The following is a 22,529-nucleotide window of genomic DNA, read 5'->3' as shown; positions in this document are numbered from 1 at the left end:
CTATAAAAATAATTCCTTTTAAGTTCTTTAATTAGTGTAAATTTTATATCCAGCCCAAGTACATCTCTTTTTCTTTCATTCACTCAGAAACACAGTAGTGTCACTTGCGCATGGAGCAACTATCAAAGTTAGGTGCAAATAACCTGGGGTGGAGCACACAAGCTTGAGTGTGGTGGAGGAGGGGAATGATTAAGACATGCCTCTGGGGAGTTCACAGTATAGGTGGAGAGAAGCCTGCATCTCAAGATTACAACAGAGTGTGATAAGCATAATGATAGGGACATGTAGAGAGGGCTGTGGGAGCAACAAAGAGACCTTGCCAAAGGGGCCAGAGGGCATACAGCGAAAAGGACATTTGAACTACATCAGAAGTCAAAATTTCGCCACATATAGACTCAGACTTCTTTCCAAAGTAGAATGCTGGCTAAAGCTCTTTCCCATAATTACTCTGATTAGATGATCTCCCTAAGCATGTTATATGGCTTCTCTGTCATTACATGATTTCACTGTCTTCTCGTGTGTTGCTGCATTGTGACTTCATACATTCCAAGGGCATTCCACATGGCAACCCAAGAGCAAGAAGTGAGGACAGAGGGCCTTGCTCAGGGCTGTAGCTGTTATATGGCAGCCCTCTTTGCAGTCATGTTATCCTTGTTTCCTCCTATAACATGGGAGAGTCTTTCCTTTTAGGGTTCAGTGGCTCAACAGGTTTGGAAGGATTTGGTAAAGGGATGCTTCCTTGCGTTCTACTGCTTGGAGAAGACAGGAAATTTAGCAAGTCAAATGGCAAAGGTAAAACCACTGTGGAAGGTTTCTCTGTGGACAAGGATTGCAGGGTGTGGAGGTACCGAAGCTGAACAGCAGCTGGCGTGCCTGATAGAATCTCGGCTGCCATCCTCAGGGACTCGGATGCAGCCTTCTCCCCTTCCGCAGCGATCATCTAGACAAGGGATGTGAAGAAAAGCAAAGTGATTTTTCTTCTTCGCTCCATGAAGGTTTTAATCCTACTTAGTGTGACTCAACAAACAAGCACTAGTATCTACTGTGTGACAGGTGTTGCTAAGCACAGGGGAGCAGACTATCTTTTGTTCTCAAGGATCTTGATCTAGGCGGAGAGATTACACTGTTAATTGTAATTTAGGGTAGAATTTTTTAAGGGGGACACCACAAGTATAGAGGAAGTGTTAGGGGGGTTATTATGTCTGGTGGGCCTTGGAAGAGTAGTAGGATTTTGCCATTTAGAGGAAAGGTTGGCCAGCATTCCAGGCAAAGACATGGAATCCTGAAAGAATGACTCCCAATTCAGGTTAGCATTTCAGAAGAGAAAGCATGAAGCTCACCACCCAAATGTCACCTGAAAGTGGGCAAAGGGCACTGGACTCAGCGATCTAGAAGCAACTCTGCCCAGAGGGCTGCCTTCCTCCTCCACCAAAGCTCCAAAGTTATCCACCCTCTTACATAGTTAGGGGTTTTTCTTCACCTACGTTCTGTTCTTTAAGGGAAATCCACCTCCCCTCCAGTCCTCATTTTCTCTTCTCAACACCCTTCCCGCCCACACCTCAATCCTCAGGAGCTGCCGGCAGCCGCATCTTCTCCCTGGCACGCCTGAGTAGAGGCTATGAGTAGCACAGCCTTCTCTCAGCTCTGGCATTGAGGGAATGGGGCCCTGATCATGACTGTCCCTCCAGAGCTTGTGCAGAGCTAGGGATACAGGTCGGGGTGTCATTAACCTAGAGGTGACAGGTGACTGATATTACCCAGGGAAAGATGCCAGTGCTAGAGAAGAGGGATGGAGCACGGGGAGCTGCCTTTAGGGAGAGAGGGAGAAGGCAAGATTCAAGGAGGAGAAGGTCACTGTTACCAATAACTTCAGAGAGAGAGAGTAACAGGAAAAGAGACCTTACATTGGTCAGTTAGGAGGCTGTTAACACACTTGAGGAGAGCAATTTTAACAGAGTGGTGTGGGCACAAGCCAGATTCCCCCCAGCGCCTGGATGAATAGGTGAGGAGCGAAGGGGAAATGCTCTCCTTGAGGACGCCTTCTTTTGGATTCTCTGGTGATCCTCAAAGAGCAGCTGTGAAGGAGGACGGCCTGCTCAGGGCTGGCTCACCCGCACTTTGGCCTGTCTCTGTGCTTCGGCTTCCACCGCCAGCGAGTGCTGCAGCCCGGCTGGCAGCCTCACATCCTTACTGAAAGAGAAAGGGCATGGGTAGGTAGGTGTGCAGCACTGCTTTTAGCAGCCGGAGCTTTCATACAGACCTGCCACCTTCTCTGCTGTCATTTCATGACGCACAGCGAATTCTGATTTAGCAGCGTGTGTGGCCCCAGACCTCTGCACAGACAGTGGGCAGGGAAGAGCAACTTCAGGGCAGTGCCTCAAATGCTGATTTTCCTTCTCACTGATGCTATAGTAGAGTTATGGTTTTCTCTTTACAAGTGAAACAAATTTTGTGTTGATATACTACGAACATTTTCCCACTTAAAGTTTAATCTAAATCCCGGCTGTTAAATTTCAATAATGAAGAACAGCCTTGAAGAGCCATACTATTAATAATGAGGGAAGTCATCTGAGTTTATAAAAGAGAGCTGATTTTGAAAAGGGTAGAACTGACCAAATAAGAATACTTAATGTATTGCATGAAAGATACAAAATTGTATTTTTCCCCTGATTGTAACTATAAAAAAATACATAGATAGAAAAATTGGCAGTTCCTCAGAAAGTTAAATATGGAGTTACCATATGATCCAGTAATTCCACGCCTAGGTATATACCCAAGGGAAGTGAAAACATCTTCACACAAAAACTTGCACATGAATGTTCATTGCAGCATGATTCATAATGGTCCCAAAGTGGAAACAACCCAAATGTCCATCAACTGATGAGTAGATAAACAAAATGTGGTACAGCCAGCTGCACAATAGAATGGTATTCGACCATAGAAAGGAATGAAGTACTGATTCATGCTACACCATGGTTGGATGCTGAAAACATTAAGGTAAGTGAAGGAAGCCAGACTCAAAAGGCCATGGATTGTGTGATTATAATATTTATATTAAATTCCTGGAGGGCTTCCCTGGTGGCGCAGTGGTTGAGAATCCGCCTGCCGATGCAGGGGACACGGGTTCGTGCCCTGGTCCGGGAAGATCCCACATGCCGCGGAGCAACTAAGCCCGTGAGCCATGGCCGCTGGGCCTGCGCGTCCGGAGCCTGTGCTCCGCAATGGGAGAGGCCACAGCAGTGAGAGGCCCGCGTACCGCAAAAATAAATAAATAAATAAATAAATAAATAAATAAATAAATTCCTGGAATAGCCAAATTCAGAGAGACAGAGAGTAGATTAGAGGTTGTCAGGGGCTAGGGGTTGAGGAGGCAATGAAGAATTCCTGCTTAGTGGATGCAGACTTACTTTTGGAGATGATAAAAATATTCTGAAATTAGGTGATAGTGGTGGTTGCATCACTCTGTGAATATACTAAAAACCACGGAGTTCTAATTTAAAATGGTTAAAAATGGTGAGTTTTATGTTATGTGAATTTTATCTTTAAAAAATGTTTAAATCCATAGAAATATGAAAGTAATTTGCCCAGATGTTACAGTGGTTATGTTATGGCTATGAGATAATAGGTAAATTTTTTTCTTTCTTCCAAATTTATGCTAATATGGCTACAGTACTCATTCAATGAAAATAATTTTTCAAATAGAAGTTTTAAAATACAACCAAAATATCTCCCTTTATCATATTGTTCTTCCTGGTTAATTTCCTACCCACATTTCTGTTCTCTCCACTTTGATTCCCCAAATACAGGTCACTGCATCCAAGGCAACCTGTGGAGGGAAGAATTGAGATGTCAGTAAGAACCTCCGGGTGGGAGGAGAGCATCCCTATGCACCGATGACCGTTGCACTGAGAAAGCACATTTCTTCTGAAAGGACATTATGTACTTCCCTGTTTTGTTTTAACATTATAGGGCCTTGCAAAAGTTGTTTAACTTGCACAGTGCCACTCAACAAATATTTGTGGAATTAAAGATGGTGTGGTAGGCTGACTAATGGCTCCTAAAGACATCCATGCGCTAATCCCTGGAACTGTGTTACCCCCAAAGAGACTTTGCAGATGCAAATAAGTTCCAGGCTCTTAAAATGGGGAGTTTATCCTGGATCTTGCTGGTGGGCCCTAAAAGCAACTGCAAGTGTCCTTATAAGAGGGAAGCGGAGGGACATCTGGCTACAGAAGAGGAGAAGGTGGTGTGATGATGGAGGCAGAGGTTGGAGTGCTGTGCTTTTAAGATGGAGGAAGGGGCCATGATCTAAAGAATGCAGGTGGCCACCTGAAGCTGAAAAAGGCAAGGAAATGAATTCTCCTCTCAAAACCTCCAGAAGGAACCAGTCCTGCTGACTGACACCTTGACTCTGGCCCAGTAAAACTTCTTTTGGACTTCTGATCTTCAAAACTGTAAGGTTGGGACTTCCCTCGTTGTCCAGTGGTAAAGAATCTGCCTTCCAATGCAGGGGACCTGGGTTCGATCCCTGGTCAGGGTACTAGGATCCCATGTGCCGCAGGGCAACTAAGCCCGTGTGCCACAACCAAGAGCCTGCACACCGCTACTAAGACCTGACACCGCCAATAAATAAATAGATAGATATTAAAAAAAAACAAACTGAAAGGTTAAATTGGTGGTGGTTTAAGCCATCAAGTTTGTGGTAATTTGTTACAGAAGCAATAGGAAATAATAGAGATGATATATTTGTTAAATTTGTTCTAAAATGCATTTATTAGAGAACCAAAATCTTTAGTCTCTCTCTCATATAATATTTATTTACAGGTGCTTTCACTTCCTGTTGGTGGCACACATCTCCCCCACCTCCCCATCCCAGGAGTGGGAAGAAAATGAACTGTGTGTTCTGGAAAAGGGGGGCAGGGCATGGAGCAATATGCGGGCCCTACTCTTTTTCCTTTTTAACTTATTTCTGATTTCTTGGTGGCTAGATAAATAGTTAGCTTAGTGCACTGGGAACCCTGAGAAGACTAATTTAGGGGTTTGATGGGAGGAAGGGATGTTGAAAAAGACTTCATAGAGGAGGTGACATCTTAAAGAACAATATGATTTTGCCTGTGGGGAAAAGGGAAATATTTGGTACAGAGGAACAGCCTAAGAGCAGGCATGGAAGCATAGACACACTGAACACCAGAGAAACACTAAGTCGGCTGGAGGATTAGATACACTGGGGGAAGGACAGCAAGAGGTGAGGCTACAACAGTTGGGTCATTTATCCACTCATCCGAAAACCCAGTATCTGGCTGCTGTGTAACAGCCCCATGCCAGGTACTGAGGACAAAAGATGAATAAAATATGACCCCTGACATTGTGGAGTTCATGGTATGGGAAGACAAATGTGTAAATACATAAATTATAATTCAACATAACAAGGGCAAGCTTGAATGTCAAGTGTCTGGACCTTATCCTTTATCCTTTGGAGGGGAGGAATGAACAGGAAGAGAGGCTGAAGGGAGGGCAAAGGGGAGCAACGTGAGTGGTTTTTAAATTCCAGAGCAGCAACTCCCCTGTGTCTTCTTGTTCTAACTTTTTCTCCCTTCAGCTTCTCTTATTTCCTGAATTCTTCCTTTTTCCACTAGGATGCTAATCCCAGTTTTATCAGTGATGAATTGGACATGTCATGAACATTTGGATACTTCAGTTTCTCAGCTGTGTCTGCTCAGGCCCCATCAGGCACAATCATTATCAATGCCTTCGATCCTTAGTTCCTTCTATTGAGGTCTTCCTTCAGCTAGACTCGATTCATAGCCTCTGAACTCAGTTCTGGGCTTGGGTGCCTCATGGCCTCAATGACAGGCTCCATCACTGGTGGTAATTGCCACCCGACTGGCCAGCTGCCTAGAATGCTGCTTTGTTCTCATCTCTCTTCTGAATACCTTTGCCAACTTGTCTTGGTAAGAAGTGAAGATGCCTACCCTGTTTGTGGGCAAGGTTGCTGAGCTTGCTGCCTGCGGCCTAGACGCTGCTGCTTGTGAGGCAGCTCTTGCTTTTCTCTCCCTCCTATCATTCCAACTCAGTCAAATCTATGATGGATTGGGTAATTAATCACATAAGGGTCTGTGACATCTTACCTCTTTTCATCTGAAAGTCTTATTTGAACTTATCATTATCTAACTTTGCTTGTTTCCCCAACTAGACTGTAAGGTCCCAAGATGCATTCCTTATCATCTCTGTGTCCCACCAACGCACCCTGTCCAGCCCCACCACCCCTGCCAGCTCCCACCCCCACCACCTTGTGCTATGTGGGCACTTTACAATGTGTCTAAAGCCACTTTTTGTTTTGAGAACAAAAACTGTGGTAATGACTGACTAATCAGCACAGATGGGTGACTATGACTGGCTCAGGGTCAATTTGGCAACCTCTTAACTGCCAGCTTCTTACAGGACGGTACCTTTGAATGCATGGCACATGCAAGATTCCGTAAATGGCCAATGAAGAAAGGAATAAAAGATAAAGGGATACTTCAGCATACTTGGTGTTAAATTAATCTAAGTACCTTTACATCTTGTGCAATGCTCTTCCTCTCTAGAAGAATTTCAGTGAGGGATCGATGTGCTAGGAGACGCTTCATGGTGGTTTGCACAAGGAATTGGACCGCTTTGGACACATGAGCAAGACTGCTTAGGAGAAGAGAGGCATTTTCCATTCGGTAGTAGCAGATGGCATCTATCTCCATTACAAACATGTCTTTGGTTACAACCTAGGCAGAAAACAAATTTGGATGACAACCCTGATTCTTGGGTTCCTGTCCCACATGAGGATAGAGGAGGTAGATATGTTCAAAGGGTATTTCCTGGGCTTCCCTGGTGGTGCAGTTGTTGAGAATCCACCTGCCAATGCAGAGGACACGGGTTCGTGCCCCGGTCCGGGAAGATCCCACATGCCGCGGAGTGGCTGGGCCCGTGAGCCATGGCCGCTGAGCCTGCGTGTCCGAAGCCTGTGCTCCACAATGGGAGAGGCCACAACAGTGAGAAGCCCGTGTACCACAAAAAAAAGAAAAAAAACAAAACAAAAACACAAAGGGTATTTTCTCAGAGTAAGATGATGATAAGAAGAAAGGGTAGTTGGCTCGCCCTTTAATCAAAATAGACGGTTTTTTAAAAAAAATTATGGAGTTTGTATTAAATACACTAAAGAACTCACAATTTAAAGGAATTTTGCTGTAAATCCTTTTATAAAAAAAAAAATCAGGACTAATTTTCTTACATGAAAACATTCAGTTGATTGTTGTATATCAGGTCTTTTTAAACCGATGCCAAAAAAATCTCCTAAAAGAGCAACATGTTCTGGGAAACAAGCACTCAAATGTACTGAGTGTGCATTTAGAGGGCAGTTTGGTGATACATATCAAAAGCCCTAAAAGATGTATGTGCACAACATTTCCATTTTTAGACATTAATCACAAGTATATATTTCAAGGGTTTAGCTGCATGGATATGATTCATAGTATTGTTTATTGTAATAAAAAAAGTAGAAATAATATCAACAATAGGGAATTAGTTGAGTAAATTCCAGTTATTCAATTAGTTAAGTAAAATCCATACAGTGAAATGCTGTGTGTCTGTTTAAAACAAAGAGGTAGAAACATAGGTAATATATGAAAAGGTGATAACAATAGATTGTTGAGTGAAAAAAGACATGTTGCAAAATAGTATGTATGGTGTGATATATATATATATATATATATATATATATATATATATATACAAACAAACACACACACACACATATATATGTCTGAAACTACTACCACATATATAGAAAACTCTGAAAGGATACATTCTAAAATATCAACTCTATGGGTGATAGGATTAGGTATAAGTTTTACTCCTTTTTATATTTTATTATATAAAATAAGCCTTTTAAAAGTATATTATTTTTATTCACATTTCCATTTACCAAAAGAAAGAATGAGAAAGAACCTCAGACTGAAAGTGGGAGACAGTTTAGAAAAGGCTTATAAATCTGAATCAGTAACAGGAAAGTCTAGATATTATCTCTACATGTGGCCTCTCCCGTTGCGGAGCACAGTCTCCTGACGCGCAGGCTCAGCGGCCATGGCTCACGGGCCCAGCTGCTCCGCGGCATGTGGGATCTTCCCGGACCGGGGCACGAACCCGTGTCCCCTGCATCGGCAGGCAGACTCTCAACCACTGTGCCACCAGGGAAGCCCCAACATTTAACTTTTAAATGTGGTAAAATACACAAAACATCAAATTCACCATCTTAACCATTTTTAAGTGCACAATTCAGTAGTGTTAAGTACATTCACATTGTTGGGCAACCAGTGTCCAGAACTTTTTACATCTTGCAAAACTGAAACCTGATGAACAATTCCCCGTTTTCTCCTCCCAACAGTCCCCGCAACCATCATTCACTTTCTGTTGCTCTGAATTTCACTACTGTATGTTCCTCATATAAATGGACTCATACAGTATTTGTCTTTTTGTGACTGGCTTATTTCACTTAGCATACTTTTCTCAAGGTTCAGCCATGTTGTAGTATATGCCGGAATTTTTTTTCTTTTTAAGGCTGATTATTATTCCATTGTCAGCATATACATTTTCTTTATCTATTCAGCCATTAGTGGGCATGTGGATTGCTTCCACCTTTTGGCCATTGTGAAAAAAAATGATGCTATGAACATAGGTATACAAACGTCTCTTCAGTACCCTGCTTTCAATTCTTTGGCATCTATACCCAAAAGTAGAATTGGTGGATTATATGGTAATTCTATTTTTAATTTTTTGAGGAACTGTCATACTGTTTTCTATAGTAGCTGCACTATTTTACATTCCCACCTGCAGTATACAATGGTTCCAATTTCTCTACATCTTTGCTAACACTTATTATTTTCTGTTTTTTTCTTAATAAGAGCCATCCTGATAGATGTGAGGTGGTATCTCATTGTGGTTTTGATTTGCATTTCTCTGATGATTAGTGATGTGGAGCATCTTTTCATGTGTTTTTTGGCCATTTGTATATCTGCTTTGGAGAAATGTCTATTCAAGTTCTGTATTGAAATGTCTATTCAAGTCAAGTATATATACTATCTACCATATATGGAGGGCAATCTGCTTTACTCAAAGTCATCTGATTTAAATATTAATCTTATCTAAAAAAATACCTTAACAGCAACATCTAGATGTATTTGACCAAATATCTGGGTACCATGGCTTAGCCAGGTTGACACATAAAATTAACCATCACAGAGGCCTTTGTCCATTTTTAATTGGATTGTTTGCTTTCTTGTTGTTGAGTTATAAGATTTTATATATTATGGATATTAACCTCTTATCAGATATAGTATTTGCAGTTTTTTTTTCCCATTCTGTAAGTTGCCTTTTCATTCTGTTGATTGTGTCCTTTGTTATAAAGGAGTTTTAAATTTTGATGTAGCCCATATCTCTTTTTCTTTTCTACTTTTGAGCAAAAATAGTCATTTTCCTCTGGGCCAGAAGTGGTAGCTCGGCCAGGGAAAATGTAGAAAGAAAGCAAAATCCACCACTTGGCTTACCTCGTGAAAGGGTATCTCCAAGGTTTGGAGGCGAAGGTCAACCTTGTGGTAGGTATCCAGGCAGGGCAAAAAGAAGAAAAGGCCTAGAAGAGGGGGCAGAGGAAGTGACAGGTGAATGGCTAGCATGGAGGCCGTTTGGGGTTCACTCTTTTGGCGTCAAGTTGCATGTTGCATTGCTTTTCTTAGCCTCCAACTGCCCATAGACCTCTCCACATCCCACCTCCACCCATGCTGTGTTTGTTGTTACTAAGGTTACCAAATAATTTGTTGTTCAAGCTGGGACACTTTTGAGGGTAAAAGGAGAGCACTATTATGACTTACACCAGGACAACAGACATAAACAGGGCTTATCCCCAGCAAAATGGGCTGTATGGTCACCCTGGTCATGGTGCTGACCTGTCCAGATATTGGGTTACACATCTGTCTCCTTCACTAGATTTAAACTCTATAACAAGAGCATCTTTTGCATTCCTGTTAGCCTTAGTGCCTAACTTAGTGCCTTTTAGGTGCTCTGTAAAACTATTTCTTGAATCCATGTGTGTAAGAACTTTAGAGCCAGCAACCTCCATGTGGTATTTCTTAAAATGTGAGCCCCAAAGGAAACAGAATAGCAACATCATGATACCAGCCTTCTGGTTGGCTAGTTAGTCCTCACCCACCCAATATAATGTATAGGGTCAATGTGCAATCAATGTTTTAGATTGATTTATTGAGATTTTCTGAGAGACCATTGGACACTGTAGGCTTGTACAAGAGCCAAAGCTTTGTTGGAATCAGCAGTACCTCACAGCACCCATGATCTCTCTGAGGAGCCACCCAGCTACTAGCCCTTCTCAGACCCAATCGAGAAGGATGCCAAAAACTAGAACCAGAACAAGGCAGTCTCTGTTCTGGAACTACAGGGTCTGGTTCTATTTTTGTGTGAACCAATCTGTTGGTTCTGAATCTTCAAAGTGATTTGTGTCTCCTAGTCTGGTCTCTATTCTCTATCTGTTGTTTCTGTAGAGCTGGCTTGGAACTTGGACCCTTTCCAATCTATGCACAGTGAGACTTTGCTTCTTCTCATGTCTTCCTGGCTTAGCTCTTCAAATCCCAACTATTAGACTTTTCAGACTGACGATACTTCTGTCTGTGCCCCATAATCAGCTTGGACTTCTGGATACAAACTCTGTAAGACTTTAAGGTCCTAGAGACTAGAGACCATGTCTAATTCATCCATCTTCATATCCTTTGTAGTTAAACAATGAAACACGGGAAGTGCTTAATCTATGTTTCTTAAATTTCATGAACTGAAGGCCAATTTGTTACTTGGATGCTGAACTTTGCCTATCTCGCCTGGTTTGATTCCCTGGATCCTGAACTAGCTCAGTTTTGCTCTGAGAATTCACAGGACTCAGACCACTTACATGTTCTACTCAAACCAGTGCCTGGTCATAGGTCCTAGCCTACTTGCTACTCCAGCCAGCCTGGCCCTGGCATTCAGCTTTTTGCATCCACTCTCTCTTTTGGTCACTGTGACCTGGTAGTAATGGTCTCTGAAGAATTTCTTAATAACCTGTGTTACAAGTAACAGATTGAAAAATGAAGATATCATGAATCAAGTTACTTCATGTAATTTGAGGGCTGTATTTACAAATATGCATGGATTGAAGAAATTGGCAAGTCTCTGGGGGGTAAAAAAAGGTCATTCTTACCAGGGCCTTTGGCTCTTCCAGGAAGCAGATGTCCCAATCGGAATATAATTACTCTCTCATACTCCTGTATAACCTAAAGGAAAATTTAATACTTTTGAATCACTCCAAGATATTAAAATGAAGTCTTCAAAAGACCCTAGTGTGAGAGTAATCCTAGGTATCAGAAATCTTTTGCTTTGAGAACCAAGAAAAAATTTCTGTTAATACTTACATTTCTAAAATATATACTTAGTAAATGAAGAATTTCAGAAACCAGTGAAAAAGTATAATTTTTGAGACTGTGGACAGAATTTTGATTAGAGAGTCATGGTTATCTAAAAAATAATTGGTTCCACCAAATCAAAGTAGTCACAGCGTATTTAATCTTGTATATTGCTGTGATTGATGCATTATGAGCTTTTACATGTATCACTCATTAGCTATTTACAGACCTTACAGCAGCCATGCAGGTGCTCAGATCACCCTTCAGGAAGAGGCTGTAGCCAACTATATGTTGTCTGTAGGAGATATACTTTCTATTTAAATATACAAATAGGTTGAAAGTAAAACGATAGAAAAAAATATACCACACAAAGAGTAACCAAAAGAGAGTAGGAGTGACTATACCGATATCAGACAAAATGAAGTTTAAAACAAACACGAAAAAATGTTACTAGTGATAAAGAGGGACATTGTGTAATGATAAAATGGCCAATATGTTAGGAAAGTATAACAATGGTAAACATATATGTACCTAAAGACAGAGTTCCAACATATATAAAACAAAAACCAAAAGAACTGAAGGTAGATATAGACAATTCAATAATAAAAGTTGGAGACTTTACTATCCCACTTTCAATCATGATAAAACAACTAGACAGAAGGTCAACAAGGAAAGGAAAGACTTGAACAACACTATAAACAAACTAAACCTAACAGATAGCTATGCATAACTCCACCCAATAATAGCAGAATACATATTCTTCTCAAGCACACATGAAACATCTCCAGGATAGACCATATACTGGGCCATAAAAAAAACTCAATAAATTTAAAAGGATTGAAACCACACTAAGTATATTCTCTGATTACAATGGAATGAAATTAGAAATTGATAACAGAAGGAAATTTGGGAAATTCACATATATATGGAAATTAAACCACACACTCTAAAATAACTGATAGGTCAAAGAAGATATCACAAAAGAAATTAAAAAACACTTTGAGGGACTTCGCTGGTGGCGCAGTGGTCAAGAATCCACCTGCCAATGCAGGGGACGTGGGTTCGAGCCCTGGTCCAGGAAGATCCCACATGCCGTGGAGCAACTAAGCCTGTGCACCACAACTACTGAGCCTGCGCCCTAGAGCCTGCGAGCCACAACTATTGAAGCCTGCGTGCCTAGAGCCTATGCTCCACAGCAAGAGAAGCTACCACAATGAGAAGCCTGTGCACCGCAACAAAGAGTAGCCCCTGCTCGCCGCAACTACAGAAAGCCACACGTAGCAACAAAGACCCAATGCAGCCAAAAATAAATAAAATAAAAAATAAATAAATTTTTAAAATGCTGTAAATTCAGAACACAATGATAAAAAAAGTTTATTAAAAAATCAAAACACTTTGAGATGAATGAAAACAAAACCTCAAGATACCAAAACATATGGGATGCAACTATAGTGCTTAAAGGAAAATTTATAACTGTAAATGCCTATAACAAAAGAGAAGAAATATCTCAAAATAATACCCTAATTTTCTACCTTAATATACTGGAAATAGAAGCACAAACTAAACCCAAAGTAAGCAGGAAGAAGAAAATAAAGATTAGAGTGGAAATAAATGCAATAGAAAATAGAAAAGCATCAGAGAAAATCAACTGAACCAAAAGTTGGTTCTTTGACAAGATCAACAAAATTGACAAATACTTAGCGAGACTGACCAAGAGAAGAGAGAGGAGATTCAAATTGCTGAATCAGGAGTCAAAGAGGAATGACAGAGACATCACTACTGTCCTTACAGAAATAAAAAAGATTATAAAACAAAATATTATGAACAATTATATACCAACAAATTAGATAACAGGTGAAATGGACAAATTCCTACAGTCATAAACTATCAAAACTGACTCGAGAAGAAAAAGAAAAATGAAAAAGACCCAGAATTAAAAGATTGAATTAGTAGTTTAAAAATTTCCCACAAAGAGAAGTCCAGGACCAGATGGCTTCACTGGTAAATTCTGCCAAACATTTAAAGAGGAATTAATACCAGTTCTTCACAAATTCTCCCAAATAATAGAAGAGGAGGGAAATCTTTCCAACTCATTCTCTGAGGCCAGTATTACCCTGATACCAAAATAAGACAGTGGGGCTTCCCTGGTGGCGCAGTGGTTGAGAGTCCGCCTGCCGATGCAGGGGACACGGGTTCGTGCCCTGGTCCGGGAAGATCCCACATGCCGCGGAGCGGCTGGGCCCGTGAGCCATAGCCGCTGAGCCTGCGCGTCCGGAGCCTGTGCTCCGCAACGGGAGAGGCCACGACAGTGAGAGGCCCGCGTACCGCCAAAAAAACCCCACAAAAAACAACAAAAAAAGACAGTGATACCACAAGACGAGAAAACTACAGACCAGTAGCTCTCATGAATATAAATGCAAAAATCCTCAACAAACAACCAGCAACTTGACTCCAGTAACATATAAAAAGGATTATACTTCATAACCAAGTGGGACTTATTCTAGGAATACACAGTTGATTTAACATCCAAAATTCAATGAATGTGATACACCATATTAACAGAATGAAGGGCAAATACCATGTAATCATCTCAGTGGGGGAAGAAAAGGCACTTGACAAAATCCAACACCCTTTCACAAAGACGAAGAAGAAGAGGAAGGAGAGCTTGCGTGAGGAGTGAAGTTGGCCACAGCCCCAGCAGCATCTGTAGCGTTCCAGCCAAGGACATGCTCTTCCCTGACAGCTCTGGCCAATGACTAAGAATGGCAGGGATACAGGGCTTGGCCATTTCTGCCCATTGTGAGACTCATCTATGAGGCAAACTTTGCTCTGGAGTTCCCTTTCAGTCTGGCCAAGATATCTCGGAGAAATCCCACAGTCTGAGGCACTCTCTGTCCAATCCTTCCTTCCCCTTCTCATATCACAGGTGTCAGATATGCATCATCCTCTGAAGGTTTTCCCTGCCTACTCTTACTCTCTCTCCCCTTAATCTTTCACAGACAATGCCACCCCATAAATCCCTTGCACTTCTAATTCCATCTTGGTATGTGCTTCCCAAACTGACACAGGTCTTCATCTACTTCAGGGACAGCCATGTGTAACCACGTGTGGGCCCAAGATAATTATCATTTGTGGTCTATAGAAGCTGCCTGAGAAGTTTCCTAGAGGTGTCAGGAGTAGGCAGCATGACCTCTTCTGGGCTGGTCTTTGTGTTACAGAGCGTAGATGAACTAGACATAGCTCCTGTCCTGAAGGGGCTCTCAGTCTAATGGCAGAGATTGTATATCCACAAATATTATACATGTGGTAATTGCTAGAATTGATGTGAAAGGAGGATGACACGAGAGCACAAGGAAGGGTATGACAGTCTGGAGGAGTCGAGGAAGGCTTCACAGGTATCTCTGAGCAGGTATAAAGGAGTAAGAGCTCTCCTGGAAGGTGAGTGGGAGTGAGGGCATTCCATGCAGAGCAGACAGAATGTACCAAAACACAGAAATGAGAGTGGACATGGTGTGGTCAGTGAGAGGCACCAGGAAATTACTTATTGGGTCCTCATGGAATCTCACCTTTATGCAGAACCAGATAGAAAAAGGGAAGGTCACAATGATGAAGAGCAGGGATGTGAGGACAAGAAGCCACTCACAAGCCCCTAAACTGGAAGACTTGGTACCTTAAAAAAAAAAAAAAAAGCAAAAGAATAATTATATTGGAACTTCACCATATTCACTGACTAGCACCTCTAGTCCAGTATTTGGTATTAGGGTCAGAGCAGTTTGCCGACTTTGCTGGAAATAGTGGAATGAGCTGGATATCAGCGTGGCCAGTTCCCAGAGCCTGGGGCGCGGTCTGTGTGAAGGGCTCTGTGGGCAGATGAAAGGTGGCGCAGGCTCCTGGAAAGGCCGTGGAGGGTACACTGGAACAAGCACAGAATCTGGGCAGAAGGTCTGGGTTCTGGTTCTGGCCCCACCATTTTCTGTCCAAATGGCCTTAAGCAAAGTACACAACCTCTCAGTTTCCTCATCTATTCAAGGAAATGCTATTGCATAACTATTTCATAATAACTATCTCATGGAATAGCTCATATCTCTGGCATAAGAATGAAATGACATATAAACATAAAAGCACTGAACTGTGTTTTTTTACATGTCTGGTGTTGTCATTTAAAACTCATGTTTACCTAGTGGTAACTGCTACAAAAGTACTTTTTCTATCTGAGCCCCTCTTAAATAGGTACCTTAAAAATGCATGATCAATGAAATTGCTAAAAAATAGATTTATGTTCCAAAGGCTCTTAGCATTACAAAGGTTCCATTTAAGTCTTTATTTTTCAATGTGAAAAGCAGATTGCTGTTAACTTTGTTAGACATGATTGGCTTTACTTTTGAGCTCTCCATTTCCAACTAGAGGACAGAAGCTGTGCTCCTTTTATATGCATGTGCCAAAAAGGCATACACACACAGACACAGCCATACTTAGATGTTATTTCCTTAGTATCCTCTAGAAGTATAATTTTGAGAAAAAACAGGACCCTTTGTCCCTCTCTGCATAGTTTCTTCTATTTGAAGTGGTTCAAACCACATGTGTCCAGAGAGTCATCTTCCCTGAAATTAAAGCTCCATCTACCACTTGCCCCAATGTCTGAAATTCCTCCATGAGAGCCCCTTCTTTGGCTTTAGGTGTGGATATTTAGACAGCCTTTGAAAATCACCTATATGGGGTAATATTAGCCCATTTGTGCCTATAAAAAAGTGGTAAGGAACTGGAGCACAGGCCATCCAGGTTGCTTGGGTGATAAATGAAATGGTATCAGGGAAAATTCAGTCTCAAGAACATAAGCTTCTTGGGGCCTTGTCTTGTTTAAACCATGTCCCAGGACTGGAATGGTGCCTGACACATACAGGTGCTCAATAAATACTTGTTGAATGTAGGAAGGAAGGAGAAGTGGATAGTGAAAATGATTTAAATGTAATGGTTATAGAAATCTCAAGAATTTTAATCCACCGGTACTAGAAAACTGGCCAAAGGGATACTATTTGTCAGTTTAAAAATCTTATAGAGGAATAGAAGGTGACAAAAGATTAGAAATGGTGAAAAGTCTATTTTTAAGGGATGGGAAGGAAATGGATAACTAATTAGTAGGCCTGAAAATTTGATTTCCGTGCTTGCAAAATAACTGGAAAGGTCATCACCAAATTGATGTGCAGATTACTCGAAGAGGGCAGATATACAAGCTGCGCCAGCACGAAACCAAACTCAGTGCTAAATGCCAATGTATGGCAGTTCCCAAATGGTGTCCCACGGAACACTAATCCTCCAGGGTGCTCCACAAAGCAAGTGTTTCTGGAGCAAACAAGTTTCGGAAATATTGTGTACTGTATCCCACTCCTGGAGCTTCCCAACAGTTACTGGCATATTGAAGCTAGGAGAATCCCTGCAGCAAAGAAGCATTCTTAGCTTTGTTTAACCTAGTATTTCCCAGACATTTGACCAGGCGATGTCTTCTCCAAGCAAATTCATGTTCTATGGAATTTATTTCTCATGCAACCTACTCTGGGAGATGCAGTTTGGGGAGAGGTGTTTCTATCAACATCGTATTAGTTTTTGCAATATTCTTCCCTAAGAGCAATAACAGTGTTATCGCCATGTTTACTAGTTTATAAATATATTTCATTTGCCAGTGGTAACCATGGTAAGTAAAAAAAATAAATGCACATACTGACAAAAATTTATATTTTATAAGTGAAGAAAGTCCTCAAAATTCCTTCATACTATAGTTAAGGATGTGAACAGAAAACTAATATGTATACCCAAATCTAACTTGAAGCTTTACTCACAAAATATGATTCTCTTAGAATGAGCTCCTTGAATATCCAATTTGTTTAGTGTAAGTGAATAGTGAAACACTACATGTTAAAGCAGGAAGCACCTTGAGATACGACAGTCTGAGAATCCTCAACATTTCAGTAAAGTGAAGCTTCTCTTAGTTTCTCCCAAATCTTAGGTAGCCTGGCTGTGGGAGTGTGGTACTAGTGAGGAGGAGAGGGGATGTTGATGTGTCTGCTCCCCTTTCCTCTGGGAGCCACACAAACCTCCCAGACAAGGGCTCAGCAAGGGTGTCTCGTCCTTAATGGGCTCATCCATTGCTTGGGGGGGCCTGAAGCTCTAGTCACTTTATAGCTGAACAGACTGAGTGAGGCCCACAAGGGTGAACCTACTAGCCCAAGGCCACAGCTAGTTGGTGGCAGTGCTGGAACCATGACCAGAAATCAGGGACAGCACCCTGCAAGGATGGGCTTTTCAATAAGACTGTTTTATTCTGGAATGCTGGCTTCTCCACTTCCCACCTGTAGGTCTTGGGCAAGTTACTTAATTTCTCAGCATTTTTTCTCATCTGTGCCACGGGAATGATAATACTCAGTAAAACACCTAGCTTGTGCCTGGCACGTAGTAGGAGCTCCAAAAATGGGGCTCCCTTCCTTCCCTACGCCACTGATGTGGTCTGAAGCACAATACTTACAGACCTCTAACCTCAGCACTACTGTAGCAGTGAATCCAATAACCCTTTAATGACCAGAAGTTTCTGACCCATGAAAGGGCATCAGTTAGGCAAAACAGCATTAACATGGTCAACATAAACTACATCCCAATTGCTGGAACCTTTCTCAAGTCATAGCTTTCAGTGCTACAGCATATAGGGCAGTGCTGGTAGCCAGGAAATGTTAAAATTTCACAGTCAGCAGAAAGTAGTATAACACACTATTCCTTATTTACCTTCTTTTAAACCTCCCTCACCCTGAAATTAAGGTGTAATGAGTTTTTTCTTCCATTCATTATAGAAAGGATTGGAAGCAGATAAATTTGTTTCTAAGAGTTGCTTCACCTGCAGAAGCCAAAGAGACACCTTTCCCTGTGGTTCCCTCCCTTTGGTCTAACTTGCCTCTTTTAGCTTGCAAGGATGTTTTTTTTCTTTCCCTCCAGGCTTTGCCCAAGATAAGTGCTTTGAGTGTCTTATCTCATTTTATCCTCACAATTACCCTCTGAGGTAGGTACTATTGCTGTCCCCATTTGATACATGGTTAAGTCCCTGACTATGATTAAATAGTTAGCTGAGATGCAAACTGAGATCTAGCATTTCTCTACTTGGCTCTGCTGCCTCTACTTTTTAGAAAGTATGATCACTGCAAAGTGTAAAATACTTTTAGGAAAGTCTGATGAGGAGAGGAAAATAAGCTACATAGTTGCCCTGAACCATGTAGATTGGTCCCCAACCTGGATCACACTCCCTCCCACCTTCCATCCATGGCTGACCCCTGAGAGCAGCGGTATTTAGCTGATGTTATTTGTATTTCTTCTGATGCATTTTGGTCTCCACCACTGAGGGGTCGGTGGGTTCTATCTCTCGTCTTTCATTTCCTGGGAAGCTGAGCAGGTCCAGCAGGCTGCTCTGGCCTCGGAAGCTCTCAGTGCTGTGCCTCATTGCACCTTAATTGACATCCCCTGGGTACCACTTGGAAAGGCCGCACCCCCTCCCAGGGCCTCAGCCTGACCGCTGTACCTTCCTCGGGCCGCTCGCTCTCCAGCAGCGCCACCACCTCGGTACCCTCCTCGCCAGAGCCCCGGACCTCATCCACGTCCACCACGGTGGCTGCAGGCGCTCGGGGCTCACTCGGGCTCCCTGCCCGCCCGAGGGCCGGCTGCTCCGGCCCGGCGGCCCGGCGCCCGCGGCCTCTGCCGCCCCTCTCGGCCTTCGCCCTCTTGTTCTCTTTGTGGACGGACCCAATGCCTCTCCCGTGGGCCTCTCTGGAGGAGCTCCGAGCCCTTTTCTCCATCCTCAGAGCGACCGAATCCAGGAGCGCGGTTCCTGCAAAGTCTCTGGCAGTGATGCGGAACGCGTCCCGGGGGGGGGACTATAATGACCTTGGGCGGGGGCGGGACCTGGGCGGGGCTCTGTTCGGGGTGAAACCCGAGAGCTGTTTCTCAGGGGAGCTGTGGACAGGGCGCGCCACTCCTGAGACTTGGTGCCACCTTCAACACTGAGTTTTTGTGAAAACCCATGTGCCAGTTTATGGCGTTTTAAAATGTGTTTCTAGAGACGAAAATTTGAGCTGAAATACTACGGAGGCCCGCAAACCGCTGAAGGTGTGATGGCACTTTGCTTTATGATTTGTAAATATCGTTTAGAATGGGGTATGTGGTCCTCGCTTAAGACTAAAGAGCTTACGGGAAAGAAAAGGTCGTCCAGTTAGGGTAACTTTAAGGTAAAATTAGAAACTTCTCTCCAAGCAACCCCGTCTTCCCCCTTAAGATCTTCCCAAGGTTACCTTTCCTCTTTCTCCTAATTTATTTATTTATTTTTTAAAACATCTTTATTGGAGTATAATTGCTTTACAAGTGTGTGTTAGTTTCTGCTTTACAACAAAGCGAATCAGTTATACATATCCTAATTTACTTTATATCCTGGCCCTACTCTTTCTGCTGAGATTTTCACTGGTAAAGGTGTCGACTGACTACTCCTGGGAACATTTACATTTTAAAAGGGGGAAGGAGAGGAAAATTCTCCCAGAACTCTTTCTCTCTCTCTCTCTCCAGACTTCTTCTCTCTCTCTTATGTATATTTCTTTAATTTTAGTAATTTATTATTATTTTTACTAATGCTTAAGCCTTTTGATGATGTTACTTCTTGAAGAATCAGAAGGGAAGGGATCTGATTTAACTTCTGTTTTAGGAAAGGAACACTTTTGTCCTTGGCTAGGCCCTGTTCCCATGCTTCTTTGATGAAGGCAGGAGTTTTGCTTTTTTAAGGTTCACTGGCCATGCTCCATCCAGCAGCAAACTGGGGTAGCTGCCCCACCTGCATCTGAGGAAATTGAAACATTGAATAGATTTATTTCTTTTTTATTCTCTATTAGTGATTTCTCACTGAATGCTAGGTTGGTCTAGACAACCATTCAAACTAGAGATTTATGACTCTACTCAGATAGCTCAGATCACATTATTGTATTGTTCACTTACTTTAAATTTTTCAGTATTTATTGAGTTCACATAGTGATAGCTTTTTCTCCTCTCAAAAAGTTTTATTAAAGAATGAGGACCTGGGTTTCCCTGCTGGCGTAGTGGTTGAGAGTCCGCCTGCTGATGCAGAGGACATGGGTTCGTGCCCCGGTCTGGAAGGATGCCACATGCCGCGGAGCGGCTGGGCCCGTGAGCCATGGCCGCTGAGCCTGCGCGACCGGAGCCTGTGCTCTGCGACGGGAGAGGCCACAAAAGTGAGAGGCCCCACATACCGCAAAAAAAAAAAAAAAAAAAAAAATGAGGACCTGAAGTCACTCAAATTGGCTCTGGAAAAACCATTTCACTACTTTCTTCCATATATGCCATGCTAGGCCCCTGGGAATAAAGTAATTAAAAGATTAGTAATAAAGTAACTTAAATAGATTTGTTTTTTACTCTCTAAACCTGATTATTGTGTGGGCTACATAGGGAGAACAAATGTTTCCTCTCAAGTGCCTGACTCAGTTAATAGTTCCTGCCCAGAACACTACACTGAAAAAATTTCTGAAGCTGCATTTGGCCCATAGGGGGAAAAGTATCATGATTATTTAGTATTCACTCAAAATTAATAGTTGATATTTAACATAATTAGTTTTTTAATCATCCTGAAAAGATTTCTCTATTTGGAAAAGCATGAAACTGTAGCATTTACTGATTTTTTTTCTCAGCCTTTGATTCTGTTATGAATTAATTTGATCTAGAGTCCTAGCTATAAACTCTTATTAAACTAAAATTGTACCTCAATTTTTGATCCAAGAATTGGCAGAATAGTTGGCCAAATGACATTCTCAAAGCTGTACCCTGTCTCCCAATAAGATAGAGGGATTTCTTGTAGGAAAAAAATTGATGAGAAAAAGCCATACTTGGTGTTGGAGCCCATGCTGGGTACTTGTTCTCAGTGTCCTTTGCTGTTATATCATCACTACTTCATTTTCTATATCCATTTATAACAGTAACACAAGCACTTGCTTATAACACAAGTCTGTTGGGATTATGAATGATAATGACAATATCTGAGAATATGTGTAACATTCCATGTTAAAAAAGTCAATACAGCATCTTGAAGGTGGAGGAGTTGGGGAGTGCTGAGGCAGCAGCATGAGTCTCTAGCTGGCTGGCCTCATCTACTCTTAAAATGATGTTGCTGTTTTCTTTTAGATTCCTTTTTAATTGAAAGTGTTGGTCATCCCTTTGCTGAAAATATTAGTGTACACATCTTTAAACTCTTAACACTTTAGTCCTTGTTTGGGTTTGTTATGAGGCTGACATCTGTGGGAACAGAGTTACTAGGAGAGGGGGAGGACCAATTAAAGTTGCTGGCTATGAGTTTGTTTCTAAAACAAAGGTCATGAAAGATTTCAAGGCTTTCTAAATTAATATACTTATTCTCATTTAGTGGTTTGAAACTTTATATCCATAATGAAGAGTGAATATTGATTTATATGACTTATGTAATGGAAAAACTGGAATCCATTATCACTAGATGAAATTGCAAATCTTATCATTTTAAAGCTGGAAGAAACTACAGGGAGTTAAATTTGACTTTCTCAATTTGTAGATGGCAGAGAAACCAACCAGGAGGGCACAGCAGTGGTCTAGGAAAGTGATGCTGATGAGAGCTGACTTTGGCAATGGGGATGGGTTAGATTCAGGAAATATTTCTGAGGTAGAATATCAGCAGAATTTGGTGACCACATGGGGTTATGAAGGGGGGGAGAGGATGGTGAGGGGATAGAAGACTTAAGAGATTTTGACCTTTAGAGGTTGAGCAGTTGGTCATAACTGCAGGCATCTCTGTCAGACCCACTTCCCCTAATTATACTGCTCTCAAGCATTTTATGATCTGGCCTTCTTTGCCTGGAGATGCAGTTGTCCACTTGTTAGGTGCAGATAAGACTGACTTGACTCCTCTCTCATTAATTGATTCCACAGATACATAGTGAGCACCTACTATACGTTTAGCACTGCTCACCTCTGAGGATGTAAAGGTGAGACATGCCCTTGAGG

At 41.9% G+C, this 22,529-nt stretch overlaps 1 protein-coding gene across 1 annotated transcript; it reads right to left on the bottom strand.

Moving 5' to 3' along the window:
* Nucleotides 1-10: 10 nt before the first annotated feature.
* Nucleotides 11-19,334, bottom strand: NPHS2 (NPHS2 stomatin family member, podocin). Its single transcript, XM_059056543.2, has 8 exons — nucleotides 19,027-19,334; nucleotides 15,038-15,141; nucleotides 11,270-11,342; nucleotides 9,576-9,658; nucleotides 6,555-6,758; nucleotides 3,771-3,826; nucleotides 2,112-2,190; nucleotides 11-940 (listed from the first exon to the last, which is right to left on the bottom strand). The coding sequence occupies exons 1-8, from the start codon at nucleotides 19,298-19,300 to the stop codon at nucleotides 662-664; spliced, it is 1,152 nt and encodes a 383-aa protein (XP_058912526.1). The 5' UTR covers nucleotides 19,301-19,334; the 3' UTR covers nucleotides 11-661.
* Between the last annotated feature and the right edge of the window lie 3,195 nt (nucleotides 19,335-22,529).

This window comes from Kogia breviceps, chromosome 1 (assembly GCF_026419965.1).
Source record: "Kogia breviceps isolate mKogBre1 chromosome 1, mKogBre1 haplotype 1, whole genome shotgun sequence".
Lineage (NCBI taxonomy): Eukaryota > Metazoa > Chordata > Mammalia > Artiodactyla > Physeteridae > Kogia > Kogia breviceps.
The sequence above is the reverse complement of the archived record's forward strand: the minus strand, read 5'-3'. Positions and strand labels throughout refer to the sequence as shown.